The 14,852-nt window shown below is 33.0% G+C and overlaps 2 protein-coding genes across 8 annotated transcripts; one reads left to right on the top strand and one right to left on the bottom strand.

Moving 5' to 3' along the window:
* The first annotated feature begins 1,828 nt into the window (after positions 1-1,828).
* Positions 1,829-7,501, top strand: LOC130799028 (uncharacterized). 7 transcript variants are annotated; one of them, XM_057662141.1, is made up of 5 exons: positions 1,829-2,035; positions 2,197-2,285; positions 2,385-2,650; positions 3,443-4,073; positions 6,533-7,501. In XM_057662141.1, exons 4-5 carry the CDS (start codon positions 3,798-3,800, stop codon positions 6,713-6,715), a joined length of 459 nt encoding a protein of 152 aa, XP_057518124.1. In that variant the 5' UTR covers positions 1,829-2,035; positions 2,197-2,285; positions 2,385-2,650; positions 3,443-3,797; the 3' UTR covers positions 6,716-7,501. The 7 variants fall into 7 exon arrangements, 4 of the variants coding, with proteins under 4 accessions (XP_057518124.1, XP_057518122.1, XP_057518123.1 ...); XM_057662139.1 differs by having other exon boundaries at positions 2,197-2,650; XR_009039175.1 differs by adding an exon at positions 5,914-5,952 and having other exon boundaries at positions 1,831-2,650; positions 6,533-7,452.
* A 3,063-nt stretch (positions 7,502-10,564) lies between these two features.
* On the bottom strand, positions 10,565-14,595 carry LOC130799027 (amino acid permease 3-like). The gene is made up of 6 exons (XM_057662137.1): positions 14,254-14,595; positions 13,890-14,123; positions 13,702-13,795; positions 11,920-12,134; positions 11,619-11,758; positions 10,565-11,532 (listed from the first exon to the last, which is right to left on the bottom strand). The coding sequence occupies exons 1-6, from the start codon at positions 14,369-14,371 to the stop codon at positions 10,876-10,878; spliced, it is 1,458 nt and encodes a 485-aa protein (XP_057518120.1). The 5' UTR covers positions 14,372-14,595; the 3' UTR covers positions 10,565-10,875.
* Positions 14,596-14,852: the final 257 nt, after the last annotated feature.

The following is a 14,852-nucleotide window of genomic DNA, read 5'->3' as shown; positions in this document are numbered from 1 at the left end:
TAATTATCTTCTTTATTTCCTCCATCTTTTCATTTTCCTTTTTTTTCCTTCTTATTTTAGCACTTTCAACTTATTTTTCTATGTTTTATTTTTACTTACTTCTAGTAATCGACCCCAAATCGTACTTTGATCTGGTTTGAATCGCCTCGCCAGTTATGAAAACTCGACCAAAAACCTTATCGACCTGACCTTAGATTTTTAAAATTGGTGAATTTCGTTCCCGAGTCCCGACCCCACTCCGTGCTTATTTTTAAGAAGCGCGAGGCGCAAAAGATCCTTAGAGCTTAGGCGCAAAGCGCAAGGCGAAGGCGTGAGCTTTTTTTAGGCGAGGCTCACTTTTTCACTAAAGCTTAAAAATCAATTTTACAACATATATAACACTTCGAAGAACATGATATTCATATTTTAGTATCAACAAGCTTGAAAACATTCATTATCCTTGCGGGAAACACCACTATAGCACAAAACTATTATGATGAGAATATGAAGAATTCCGAAAGTTATTTTCTTGTTCGCATGTTTTTTATTTTTTTAAATAAGCAACGGTTTTTTGAACTTCATATTTAAGTAAATTTGGGTTTTAAATTTTATTTCTTTTATGAACAAACAAGCATAAGTCAATTACTCAGCCCAACAAGCAGGTACACCGGGCTCACAAGGCGTGAAGCACATCAAGGCGCCCAAGGCGCATGCCTCATGTAGTGGGCTTTACCTCACCTGGCCAAGGCGTTTTCAGCTGAGCTTTAGCTCGAGGCGTACAAGGCGCAAATCGAGGCATGCTTTTTAAAACTAAAACTCTGCGACTCAGATCAACCCTCAATCCTGGTTACTAGGTTTATTCCCATGAAGGCTCGTGATCTTGATGTCAAGCTGTGAGTAGGCTGAGGATTTATAGACTTGGCTTTATATTTTATCTACTGTCTGATTTATCAAGTTTGGCATTGGCTTATTTTCTATAGCCGAAGGATTTTCAATGTGGTGAATGGTTTTGGAGCAATTAGGGGTTGAACAGAAATCGAAATATTATGCTGTGGAAGAGAAGCCTGCTGTCATATTGAATCCTTAGTTCTGATGGTTTTGCATAATTTTCTGATAGAATATGATGTAGCCTGCTTTTAAAATAGTTACTACAAAGATTAGGCATGCTTTTATTTTGATTTAACTGATTGGAGGATTGATTCAGAAAGTAATTTGGGATAAGTTCACTGTTGGAATGTGGAAAACATTCTAGCTTTTCTTTCTCTAGAGTGTCACTCTTGGTATTAGCCTCTGGTTGCTTTAGTATGAGACACTTGTGGATTTCTCTTATGGTAATCGATAAGTGTGTCAGTTGTCTGACATGTTATGTGGAGATTAAGTTAGCTGTTAATGTTGATAGCTTAAACAAACTTTGGATTCCCACAACTATAAATGGATGCTTAAGTTATACACAGGTATTATGTCTACCAGTTGAGCAGGTATTGTTGGAATTTACTGTTAATAAAGAAAAAGGAGAAGAACATCTAAAGGGGAATGTAATTTAAAATGAGTGTGAGTTCTGACGATTTGTCAGTGAGGATGTTTTGATGTTCAAGTTACACAAGTTTTTTTGTTGATTTCATTGTCTGCTTTGTGAAGTCCTGAAGGCTTGCCTAACTCTTCAGCTGACCATTATTTGCAAGGATTCTGATATTTAGCTTGACTTTCAAATAATTGGGTTAATTATTAAGCACAGTTTGTGTACTGCTGCTTTGTGCTAGAACTCAGAATATGATAAGTTAAGACTTAAGACCCAATAACTATTGTGTATTAATATTTGTTAGTGTGGAATGACGTTCATTTGAGTTGCCTGAAAATTTCCATTTATTGCTGCAATCAATTTGAGATGCAAATCCCCGCAGTAGTATTAAGTAAATAGATCCTTGTTCGAGTTTCTGACTTAGTATTTGCTGATGTGACCGCCAGTGCCTTAAATTTAAGACTGATCAAGCACAAGATGCAAAGATGGAGAAGCTCAATAATATATTCTTTGCTTTGATGGCTCGTGGTCCTGAAGGTACCATTCTTTTTTCTACCCCATCTCTCCACTCTTCTTTCTTTCCTACTTTTGTTGAGATTTAGCGAAGACTTTTTCTATGGACTTGAAAATAGTGTTGTTGCCTTTGTTTCGCTGATATATAGTTCCTTGTCTTGTGTATTCTGTAATGGATATAGCAGAAGTCACAGGGAAAGAACAATTGGAGGCACAGCCGTCAAAGAAAGGAAGAGGAAGAAAGCAATGATTTGTAGCTATAATCTTCGGTTAGGTACTAAGGAATGTAGTTGATCAAGGTTTTCTGTTGTAGCTCTTCGCATGTGTAATTGATTTTGGACTACAATTGAGATTTTTTTCCTTTGCTTTTCAGATATCTTTTATGATATGAAATTGTTAATATTATTTGAATCAATGGCTGAGGGATCGTAGTAATTTCTGGCATTCTGTAGCTACTTTTCTTGTCCTGGAATACTGTACTTCATTCATGCTTATCTACCAAGTTACTCTTCATTTTGCTCTCTTTTCTGAGTTTTACGTCCATGGCTTCCGTTTCTCTCTCCTAGTTGAGATGCTACCTAAAATCAGGTCATGAAAATGTATATCAGTCGAAGATTCTTGCGAATCTTATTTGCTAAGGTTTGGATTTCTATCCTCTTTCTATTTAATTTTATTGTTAAACCCTCCTCTTTTTGTTCAAATTTGCTATGAAATCCCAATTTTTATCAAGGGTTTTGCTTTTCTGCTTTGAAGTGGGTGTTCATATTGAGAGAAAATTAATTTTAGTTTGCTTAACCTGAAAAATCTTGAGAACCTTCATGCTAAGGTTTGGATTATAATTACTGCTTCACAAATCAATCGAAGGTTCTTGAGAACCTTCATGCTAAGGGTTTAATGTGATTTTGACTGCCTTTTGTACTTGATTGGTTGCCCTTATTATAATAGCCTTTGTCCACTATTTTGCTTGTTTGATTGAAGTTTTTAATATGAGATATGGAGGATGCACTTTAATTGATAAAGAAAACAATAGATTGAAGAATTAAACATTAACTGAATATCTGAGGAGCATGTTTGTATATTGTGATTTAGAATGAACATCTGAGAAGTTGTTTAAATTTAAATTTGGAGGAATCTTTTTTTGTTCTGCATTTATTACTTTTTAAAGAAATACAATTATTATCATTTGCCTCAAAGTATCCTAAACAACACAATTATTATCATTTGATTGACAAATTATATTCATTGTTTCTGAAGTGCTAAGGTTGCCTTATTTTCTTCATTAATTTGTATACAAACTATTTTGATTGGTTTTTCTTGTTTGTCCAGGAAGTCTTCTGTAGACTAACTCCCCTGATATTGCTTGTATAGCATGTTAAATTTCCTTGTATCGTAACTACCCTATTGAATACAGATATTTTTATGTTGATACAGTTTGATTCGAGAACTAAAGTTGTTACAGAACTTTTAAATCTCGTTCAACTCTTGATTCGACGAGTGATAGGTCAATTGTGCAGTTAAACGCTATTGTAATTGATCCTAGAACTCCTAACTGCTTGGATTGGAGGATTTGATGAGTATGCTCGGATTTATGATAACTGCTCTGGCCTTTTCTGACCAAAGTGAGCTTGTTGTATCCTACGATGGAGAGCATATATACCTTTTCACAAAAGATATGGGATTGAGACCAAATGTTGTTCCATCATCTTCTTTATCAACTCACAGTGATGCCGATGAACCTGGACGTGATGGCTCCATAGTGGCAGCTAGATTTGTTCCCCAAGTGTAAATGGGTCACCGTAATTATGTTACAATCAAGGGTGTAAGTTTCTTTGGGCCTAAGAGCAAATATGTAATGAGCAGATTTGATTGTGGTCGAATATTTATATGGAGAAAGAAAGGTGGAGAGCTCATCCATTTAATGGAAGCTGATAGGGACGTGGTCAATTGCATCGAGTCTCATCCTCATACAGCAGTTCTCGCCAGTAGTGTAACTGACAATGATATCAAGATATGGACTCCAAAGGCAGAAGAGAGAGCTACTTTACCTACAAACATTGCTAAGGTATTCCCTTAAAATTTCAATATATGGTATCAAAATTCCTTTATTTGCATTAGAAATATATTTGTTACTCTTTTTCTTACTTGCTAACCTTTCATCTTTTGCTTTATTTGGTTTTTTTGGTTGAATTTAATTTTATCTTCTGTTGAGTAATTATTTGAATTTTGATTTGGTTTTTGTGACTTGAATTTAGGATTTTTATACTGATTAACCCTAATTTTATTATTTTATCCTTGCTTACTTTTTCAAGTGAAGACAATGAAGAAAAGAGGGTTGATAGTTCAGTTGATTTTATTTTGATTTTTCATATTTGTATTTTCTTTATATGTGAATGTATGAATTTGTTGAGCAATTGCGGAGCAATTTGTGGGAATGAACTACTTCAGATGCTCTTGTTTTTTTTTTTTGTTTTTTTTTTTTTGTTTTGGAAGAGTCGCTTGCAATTTTTGGGAGAGACGAACAATGTCTTTAATACTACAAGAGCTATGTTTTTATTAATATGACTTTGTATCTCTGTTATTTAGATGTCCTTGCTAATACTTCTATTAGACATTATTTTATGTTGTAGAAATGACTTCTATAAAACATTTTTAATCAATTTGTTAACTTGCATTATTCACTTCATTTAACATTATTACACATGATACTTGGGTTATTAAAGGCACATATTTCTTGGGGGTTGTAAAAAAATGATGGGAAGCGTCTTCATTATTGAAAGTTTTTGTAATGTGTGCGCAAGTTTAAAGGTGAACCAAAGGATTCCAAAAGTATTGCTTCTTCCATCGTCAACAAATTATTCAAATCTATTTCTATTAGGTTTTTTATTTAGGATTTAGAATTATGTTTTTTAGTACTTGCATGTGTAAATTATGATATAATGGTAATGATCCAAGTTTTATGAACTTATTAATTATCTCATTAAACTACTTGCTTTGCATTTTGTTAATGGGCAATTGAAGTATCTTGAAATGGATAGAAGTTTCCGAATTTGTTTACAATCTTAATATTCATCTTATTTTGCATATATTTTTGGTGTTCTTGTTATTGTATATGTTGTTTTTGTTAATATCTTAGAAACAGTATATTGATTATGTATATTAAATTCACCACATTGAAATTCCCATTTTTATGTTTATAGTTATTGTTGTATAAAGATGATTCAATTGTTGAATTATTATTTATGTAATTGGATGCTCCGGCTTGACTCCAGTGACGTATTAAATTATTGGTATTGTGCTTTTGGAATTTAATATTGGATAATAATCGTTTGTATAGATTATAAAATCTTGACCGTCATTATGTGTTGGTGAATTTGATCAATTGTGCATTTGGAATGATAAGAATGAATTTTGTTTGTTTGATTGGGGTGCTATTACTTTGTTTTAAAAGTTGTAATTTTCTTATTAGCAAATATTGCTCTCAATTTAAAATTAGTGCTTAAGTTTAGCTTGATCAATATTAAGTTCTGGTGAGAAAGTGGTTAATCAACAAATGGACAACAATGCTTTGATTTTAAAATCTATGATGATTTCTATAATTTGGTCTCTGGTTTTAAGTAAAAGTTTTAATTTGTGTGGTGTTCTCACTCATGAATTTGAGAACCCAGTGATGAGCAAGCTTTAAATCATGATTTCATTTGTAAAGAGTGTTTTGTTTTTATATCTAAATTAAAAAAAAAATAACCTAGAGGCAAGAACCTTGCAAAGCACAAAGACAAGGATCCTTGCCTAGCTTTACGAGTACAAGAATGACTATGTCTACATATTTTTAGTTTAGAAGTAATGTTTTAGTTTATTATTTCTTTTGATTGTTACCTAATTGCAAAATTGTTATACTTTTGCAGTTTGGGGGGATTTGGCTGAACTCTTTGGGGTAAAATAAGGTATTTGCAGTTTCTTATTTCCCACCTTAGGTGTTTAATTATCCTTGTGTCATTAATGTTATTTATGCATTCCAATCAGCAAGAAGCGCTATGCACTTGTTTAAAAAAATTAAAGGTGTATTCTTACTTATGTTGTTTGATGGTCTTGTACTTGTTGGAGGCAGCATCTTCTTTAGCCTGATAGAAGTATGGTTTTTGAAATAGTTCTTTTGTAATGCCACCAATTGTTTCTTGATATAGTATCGGTTCATATCAGCTCTTTCTTTTGGATTTGATAGTTGTACAGTTTTGAGAATGGAATCTTTGAATCATATGTTAAAATTTCAGAAGTATTTATACATGAAGGGCTTGTAATCTTGAGAATGCAGTTCTTTTTGTACATGTTGTGTTCTTGTGCATGTGTGTCTCGCTGTTTAATTATCCTTCATTACAAGTTGTATTTTGATTAGTAAGTTTGTTTTTGTTGTTTGTAGCATTAGAACTGCTTTCTTGCTTAATTAATGCTTGGGATTTGAGCAAATTGACATTCGCCGCTTTTGACACGTTCTCCGCCTTCCTTTTATATTCTTCCACGCATCAGCACAAGCGAAGCTCAACTGCTCTTGCTCCTGCTCCTTCTCACACGCATGGATCAACCAAGAAAAGATCGACCGCTATTGCTCCTCATTCTTCTCTGCTCCTTCACCTGCTCCATTCCAGCAGAAGCAAAGTTCTTCCTTCTCTTCTGAAAAACAAGATCTCGATTGTACAGATTATTGAATAACAGTATCTCAGTTGTACTGATTTCTAGGAAAAATGGACACATTTTGTGTTCATTTTGATTTGATTAGGGTGTATCTGGCACAAGTTGGGTGTGTGTGCTATCGGTAGGGTTAGGTAACATTAAATTTCAAATCCAGGGAGACAATTGGAAGTTCTTGCATAATAAAGGTAATGTTTGTGTAATTTTCTGCTCATTTTTCTATGTAATTTTTATGTTCTAATGGTATGGAAGGTTTTATTTTTTGTCAATATGAAATTACAAAGACTACTACTCTTCAATTTAGTACTTTGCATCAACATAATTTGGTCAATTGAAAAATCATGGGGACAAGAACCAAAGGCTCATGTTGCCTTTGTAGTCTATAATATGTCTTATAAGTTACAATGATTCTCCCTTATTGGACGGAATATGTTATAGAAGTAAATGGGTGTGAAGCCCATAACTTTTGAAACTCAAAAATGATTTAATAGGGCAAGTTGTGATTACAAAACCTTTTTCTTATTCTCTATATTTTGTGGTTCAACTTTACTATTTACTGAGTTTTTGTAGTATGAATTTGTATTGGTGTTTGGTTTAAAATTCGATTTATAGATTCCAGTGCACTGCAGAAGCATAAGACTTTATATATTTTATTTCTTTATACGAACACAAGCTTAAGTCAGGTTGAAGTGAAATATGAATAAGAAAGAACGAGAGTTAGGTAAAAAGTGTCCACCATAATGCGAAAATCTGCTATGAGTTGATGTAATGTCCATTCTTAGTGATGATAAAACAAAACTAATTGTGACTATTATGCAAGGAAATGTTGTTGCCTATTAGGGGTAATACAATGGATGAAAATTGAATCGACTTCACTCAATGATGATGTTTTGATTGAGCTCCTAAGAGTTCATTTAAAATGCACTTATAGAATTATAATGTACTCATGGTACCTACTAGAAGCACTAATATATAGATTTGTAATTGTTGGAATGTCTTTAATCAAATATTTATTAAAAGCCAAGTTCAGCTTACTTACACCATTAAACAACTACAAATTACATATCAAGTATTGTAAATTCTATACAATGTAGTTAATTACTTCGATTAAATTCAAAATTGTCATTAAAATAGGATTTTGAGCGTGCGTAGTACGCGCCCCACCAACTAGTACATTAAAACATACAATGATTACATTCTTGTGAACAACTTAGATTGTACTTATTTTAACTAAAAAAGTAATCACTAGTGGAAAAAATGTCAAGTGCTGCGTGATATATGTTGTGATTTGTGTGAGACGCACTATAAAATATACTGAAAAATGAAGCAAATAAAAAATAAAGAGCTAAATGTTGCAGTTTATAAAAAACAGCAGCATAAAATGGTTCAAATGCTGCAGTTTTTTATGAACCGCAGCATATAGCCCTTTATTTCTTTAAAAAAAACACGCCTATGATATAACACAAACTTAGCTTCTTTCCCACGACTAACTATTTCATTGTCTTCTTCTTTCCCACACGACTGTTTGCTTGCTGCCATTACTGCTTCCTTCTTCTTCTTTGTTTGGAACCACGAAACCCACACGACTATTTTGCCATTGAAACCACGAAACCCCACAAACATTTGCCATTGTCTTCTTCTTCTTCTTCTTCGTGTGCTACTGTTTCGAACCCACAAAAATTCTTGAAAACCCACCCACGAAATTGTTGAAATTTGCTTCTTTCTATTGTCATTCATCGAAATCTGCTTCCAAACCCACGAAACTATTTAGGTAATGTCCATTTCATGGTGGTTTTGGTGTTTTTGATTGTTATTTTCTTTTTTTTTTGGAAAAAATGATTGTAATTACTAATTTTGTTTTTCTTATGTCATTATAGGTCACATTGTAACTATTCTTCATCTAGATACACAACGTAATTCTTTTGATACCAATTTTTATTGTTTTTTAAATTTTTATTGTTAAATGATATTGTTTATTTATGAATGTGATTTTAAATGTGATTTTATTTGTGAATGTAGTTGCTAGTATTATATTTGTCCAACTTTATATTATTAGATTGTTAATTATTTTGATTTATATGTATTTTTGGTTATTAGAATAAAAATAATTTGAACAATTTAAAGAATATAAAGGTTAATTAAGGTTTAATGAATGTTGTAATATTATTAGGATTAATTAGGGTTAAATCAATGTTGTTATTAGAATATAATATACATATTTTTTGAACAATTTATAGATTATGAAGGTTAATTATTGTAAATTAGGGTTAAATGAATGATTTTTACTTAGTTTTATGGTTAATTAGGTTTCAGTATATATGTGAAAAAGTATTATTAATTTTGTTTCGAATTAATAATCACACTTAGGATGACAAAACATCGTTCTTGGATGTATGGAAGCATTGAATCTTCAGAATTTATTGATGGTGTATTAGAATTTTGTAGCATTGTCGTTGAACATCAAGTTAGGACGGGGTGAGTTGGTTTTTATTGCCCATGTGTCAAGTGTTCACATTATATGTTGCGGTTCCCCTAGAACCGCAGCATATAGTGTGTTTTTGTGCTGCGGTTTAAAACCGCAGCATTTAAAAAAGCGTATCTGCTACTACCACTAACGCTTGGGGTCGAAACCACAGCATATGGTGGCCAAAAAATCACAGTATTTGATATTTTTTCCACTAGTGAATGTTGTCAGGTTTAATGTTATTCTCTATAAACAATTGCTTCTATGCATTAAGAGAACTAGAGCCTACGTTACTAAAACTCTGTATATACATAAGAATGTGATACTTCATTATATACTTAGTAATATATTATTCGATTGTATGTTCCTTTAAGAAATCATAGAACCTGAATCATGACCTCAAATAAGTGAATACCTTGTACCTTACTCTTTTAATCCTTTTACCTTTGTTAGATTTAACTCTCAGATCAGTTTATGTAATGTAATGAATTTAAAGGGATTGCATAGTAGGATATATTGACTATGTTTATCGATTCATGTATATTTTTATATGTTTCATAAACAACAGATAATTAAGTTTACCTCTTTTTAGTTACGAGGTTTAATTAACTTTAAAACTTTGTCTGAACTCTTAAATTTAGAAAAAACAAAATACATGTTGCACAAACACTTTACAACAACTATAACTTCATTGATTCAAATGTTAAGCAAGAATCCACATAATATATAATAGATGTTGCGTCAATCCATTAATTTTGTTACCACTTTATATTATATAAAGATTTGTGAAAACTACCAAGATAGTACGTTGAGTATAGAAAAACTCTAGGCACTTTGTTTCATACACAAAAATTGTATTGATAACAATTTACACAATACATACTACTAATTATCGAGATGTTTATCAAATATTTGTTAGTTTCAAATGTGTATTAAATTATGTTAACATGCGATGTTAAATAATTTAAATTTAAAAGAATTTTGTTAAAACTCTTTTCTGTACGCAAACTCAAACTTAAAAACTTTCAATATAAGTATTTAGTATGTCTATTCACTTATTAGTATTAGCAATTTCTTTTTTAGCTACATTATGTACCTTTAATTACAGCATGAAGCAAAGCTATTTAGAGCCTCAACTTCAACTTAATGTTGCGAAAACCGTCGCCAATTAGTTTAGGAAAAAGTTACCAAATAAAGAACACTAAACATTTATTTTAAATTTTATAAAAAAAGTTTTTATTAAAAGAAATATTAATTTGAAAATTCTGACGCATTTATAAAAACTAATAAATGAGGTTCCACTCAATGTATGTTTAATCTTCTTTGAAAGGAGTAGGGTCCCTTCAAAATAACTGAGTATGACATCTGTTGAAGATGGTCCAAGTTGTCTTGTAGAAACCACGGCATTGATAAAATATATGTACATTGTTTCTCAACTCCCAAAGTAGAGCTTGTGTCTACAATATATATGGTTTTGCATAATTTAAATTTCATTTTAAAGTTGGGTCGCATACAAGGTCGAGCAGTTGAGGGGAATCCAGAAACAATTGCAAATTCCATTTGAAAACTTGCATTAGCAGTTAACAAAGGGGAAGAGCTATGTGAATTATAAAGGTAATACAACATAAATCTAAATACAATTAGCAATTAAGCAATTACAGAGTCAGTCAGAAGGCATTGGTGCCTCCTTCAAGTCCTAATCATGGATGAAATAGAATCAGTAAGTGGTCTTGAAAGGCTTATAAGACTTGAGATCAAACACCACCCCAGCAACGGATCCAGCTGCAGCAGCAATGGTGATGATGAGACAAGCAACACTAAGAATCTGAAGGGAAACCCATTTCGTACTCCATTTAGCTATCTTTTTCTGGGAGATGTACATCTCCACTGGGTAATATACAGTCAAGGGCCAAAACCCAAGTGCTCCAAGAAATCCCACCACATCATTGAAAAAGGGTAAGAGCATTGAGATTATGGTGGTGATGATCACAAATATACTCCTCCAAACAAGCCTAAACAGATTTAGGTTGTAAGCCTTGTAACCTCCAGGAAGGGGTATTTGGATTTCCTTGGTGATGAAATCACTATCAGGAAAGGTGTCAGAGGCAAATTTCTCGATGAAGGCAAAAAGAGGTTGGCAGTATACTTGGTAGGCACCAACAAGGTGGATCACGATGGCAGCATTGGCGATGTCTACCAGCCAAAAAGGGTTATAGAAGCCAAACCCAGTTAAGAGGTTTCCGGGGGCCAAGTCCCCAAAGGCTGCATAGCCAAAGCATCCACATAACAAGTAGAATAAGGTTGTTACTACTACACTTACTAGTGTAGCCTTCCTCATTGTCTTTGATTCCGATGGTGGTGATCGTACAGTGTCCTGTAGTTTTATCACTGTCAGTTTTACCAAGTTAGGTAGCAGCTAGCAGCAGTATAATACTTGAGCCTTAATATTTGGAAAATCACCTGAATTTCAATTAGGATCATGGAGTAAGAATAAGCAAAAGCAATGTCACCAAGTGCTTGGAAGCTCCTCCATATCTTATCAGTTTGTGTGACCATGCCAATGCTAATACCAGTCAGACTGCCCCTGAATTTTCCGTTTACTGTAGGGTAATTTAATAACAAGAACAACCGCAAATCAGAAAGAGAACCAGACATGAAAGAGCAGTCACAAGAGGTTTTTAGAGAACAAAACCAAGTCTTTGATGTCTTTGAAAAAGTAATGATTTAGTCGGACTAGGATATATATAGGAAGAAGCATTACTGGCAACTTTAGCGATTCCAAGACCAAGACCTATAGTGGAATAGGTGAAAGACATGACTGCAGCCACAATGGAGAGCCACCAAATTTGATCAAAGTCTGGGATTTGGGAAAATAATATCTCTGCGACCCCAAAGATAATCATGTAAGGGTTTGCTGATATGTCGCACTTTCCCTTCTCTCCATTCTCATGGAAGCAATTAGACCTCTGTATAGCCCTGAAAAGTGTAATGAAACGGTGGTGTAAGATGTTTCCCTGTTGGATGTGTCACTCACAATGTACAATAAGGAAGATGCATCTACGGATCATGCTCACAAAATTATAAGAATGTTTTAGCAGATGCCAAATGATATGGAGAAGATATCAAGAGTAAAGCACTCACCTTCTTACATGTATAAATAGGGGCAGGGACTTTAACATCAACGGTGAGTGATTAAAAGCCTTATTTTTTCATCTAGAGGGCGCGTATACATGAAAATTATCACTAAAAGGAAGAGTGCGTACAAGTGTACACCCAAGAAGGAAGTTGAGTCATGAGCTCAAACCACAAAACACATTTATAAAAAGATAAGCTTGTAAAAGGTAATTTACTATCATTCAGGTTGATCATAAATTTTGATTGCGTAAAACCCATTTGGACTGATTTGTTTTCATCTGATAAATGGCTTGCTCTTGATCCCTCTAATACTAAGAAAAGGCTGGTTCATACAACCTTTTTAAAAAAGCTAACATTTAAGGCCTGCTCGGCGCACGGTGAATATTTGTTAGTTGTCTAAGTAGTTGAAGAAAAGTAGATGTAGCAGTGGATACTTGTGCGATTGCAGCTGTTAGATATTTGATTGCGTAAATTAATAATGATTAGTAAAAGTAGCGATTGTGTTAACTATTAAAATATAGTTTGTTAAGAAAAATGAAAAGAAAATCGTAAATCACTACTTTTTATTTTGGAATGCTACATGTAATATTCTGAAGATAACTACATGTACTGTTAAACGCCACTTTACTAAACTGTGACATTTTTTTAAAAGTAGTGTTTTAGGCTCGTTAAACATCTACTTAAATTGCTACTCCAAACACGCCCTTAAATAGCCAAACCCGTTAGCTAATGTTAATATAGGTGAATAGTGGGAGATTTTCTTTACCATGGTGTATTATTTCTTGCCTTGTTCTTGTAAGTTGTAACCATGTTTTATGAAGTACTTAGGTATTTTGTGTAAACAATTATGTTGCTTTAAACTTATGTGAGTTAAATTACAATTATTAAATTATTATTATTATTTTATATATTTCGCTGACATAAATATTATTCAAAGCATAATTTGGATATGATTAGTACATTATGTAAAAAAGAATCTGAAAGCCTCTGCCCTCTATGTTTGCAAGACCCATCCACTTTTTTTTTTTTTGTTTTTTTTGAGAAAAGAAAGAAAGACCCATCCAGTATTAATTAGGCAGACAAATCGAAAAATAAGCATGTAGACTAAAATGGATAGGTTTTCATTTCTCATCATGAAACAAAAATATCTAGAAATGTTCATTTTGGTATTTAAAAATATTTTAAATGTAATACAACGATGAAATTAATATTAATTCCTAAATATATGTAAATTATTAGAAATAATTGGAATTATTGTCCATTAATTCAAATAAATTTCATTGTTAATCAGTTTAAAATATACCCACCAACCATGGTTCATCTCAAAATAGACCCGGGTGAACTACGACATGCTAAACTGATCATTAAAAAAAAATTAAATTAAAAATTACAAAAAACAAAAACTTACGTCATACTTATAGATGCAGCTATTGTATAACCGATGGCGACTCCAAACAAGTTTACGTACTGAACCAGTCCACATAATTTGACTTGAAGACCACCTAAAATAGTGAGATACGTATGAAAATTAGTTGGGACTTGGGAGTTGGGAGTATTTTAAATGGGAATTTAGACCATTAAAACACAAAAGAATACCCAGATTAGCATGAACGGCGTCCATGTACGTGTAATTACGCTTCCCGGATATGGGGTCGCCGGAGCGGTAACAGTCGGCAAGGAGAACAGATGTGTAATAAGTGACTACGGAAAATAGCAACATAACAATTGGTCCAGCTATCCATCCAAGTTGTGCGGTTGCCCATGCCAATGACAGCACTCCCGAACCAATTACTGCCGTTATTATGTGAGCACTTGCCGTCCACACACTCCCTGTAAATTCATGGAGCTTAAATCAAAATCCTAAATTCAAATTTCACGATTCACAAATCACAATTCACAATTCACAATCCACAATCCACAATCCGCAATTCACAATTCACAATTCACAACGTTAGCGTACCTGTTCTCTTGAGACGGCCATCGTCGTCATATAATTTGGAGGCGGAACCGTTTTGGGAAAAACCGAGATTGAAGGCTTGGCTTTCATTTTGGTGCTTGTTTCCCGATCCCAATCCCATGATGATACGATGATGCTCACTCTGGACTAGAAACGAAGGTTTTGATTTTCGGATAACTCTCTTGAATCACAGTTGATTTTGGGAGTGTAATGAAGTTGAAATTGGAAGGGAAGGGAAGGGACGGACAGCTTTGTATTTTGTTTCTTAAATTTATTATAGAAGTATTATATTATATATACTATTATTACTATAAAATATCCTACAACTACAAATATAAGTTGTAACGGCGTCACAAAGAATAAAAAGGAGACGCCTACTTTGACTACAAATTATTCGGAACTATCTCCTTATAATTTAGCCATTATTTTCAAATCAACCTACTCAATAGTCAATACTAAACAAAAACACAAAAAAGTTTTAAATTCCTGTCTTTACCCTCACATGATTAAAAATCACATTTTTTTATTAATATATAAAAAAAATATTTTTTTTTCTAGAGTTCTTAGGTGACCAATAATTTGTTCATTGTTTAATGTTTCAA

The sequence above is a fragment of the Amaranthus tricolor genome, chromosome 13, assembly GCF_026212465.1.
Source record: "Amaranthus tricolor cultivar Red isolate AtriRed21 chromosome 13, ASM2621246v1, whole genome shotgun sequence".
NCBI classification, from domain to species: Eukaryota; Viridiplantae; Streptophyta; class Magnoliopsida; order Caryophyllales; family Amaranthaceae; genus Amaranthus; species Amaranthus tricolor.
Note: the sequence above shows the minus strand (reverse complement) of the source record. Positions and strands in the feature narration are given on the sequence as shown.

Excerpts from the sequence above, each read along its gene's own strand:
- LOC130799028 (XM_057662141.1), top strand. The coding sequence starts at position 3,798 with ATGGGTCACCGTAATTATGTTACAATCAAGGGTGTAAGTTTCTTTGGG. Across the intron at positions 4,074-6,532 it reads TACCTACAAACATTGCTAAG|CACAAGCGAAGCTCAACTGC; the intron begins GTATTCCCTTAA and ends TCCACGCATCAG.
- LOC130799027 (XM_057662137.1), bottom strand. The coding sequence starts at position 14,371 with ATGGGATTGGGATCGGGAAACAAGCACCAAAATGAAAGCCAAGCCTTC. Across the intron at positions 14,124-14,253 it reads TGGCCGTCTCAAGAGAACAG|GGAGTGTGTGGACGGCAAGT; the intron begins GTACGCTAACGT and ends ATGAATTTACAG. Across the intron at positions 11,759-11,919 it reads TGGAATCGCTAAAGTTGCCA|TAAACGGAAAATTCAGGGGC; the intron begins GTAATGCTTCTT and ends ATTACCCTACAG.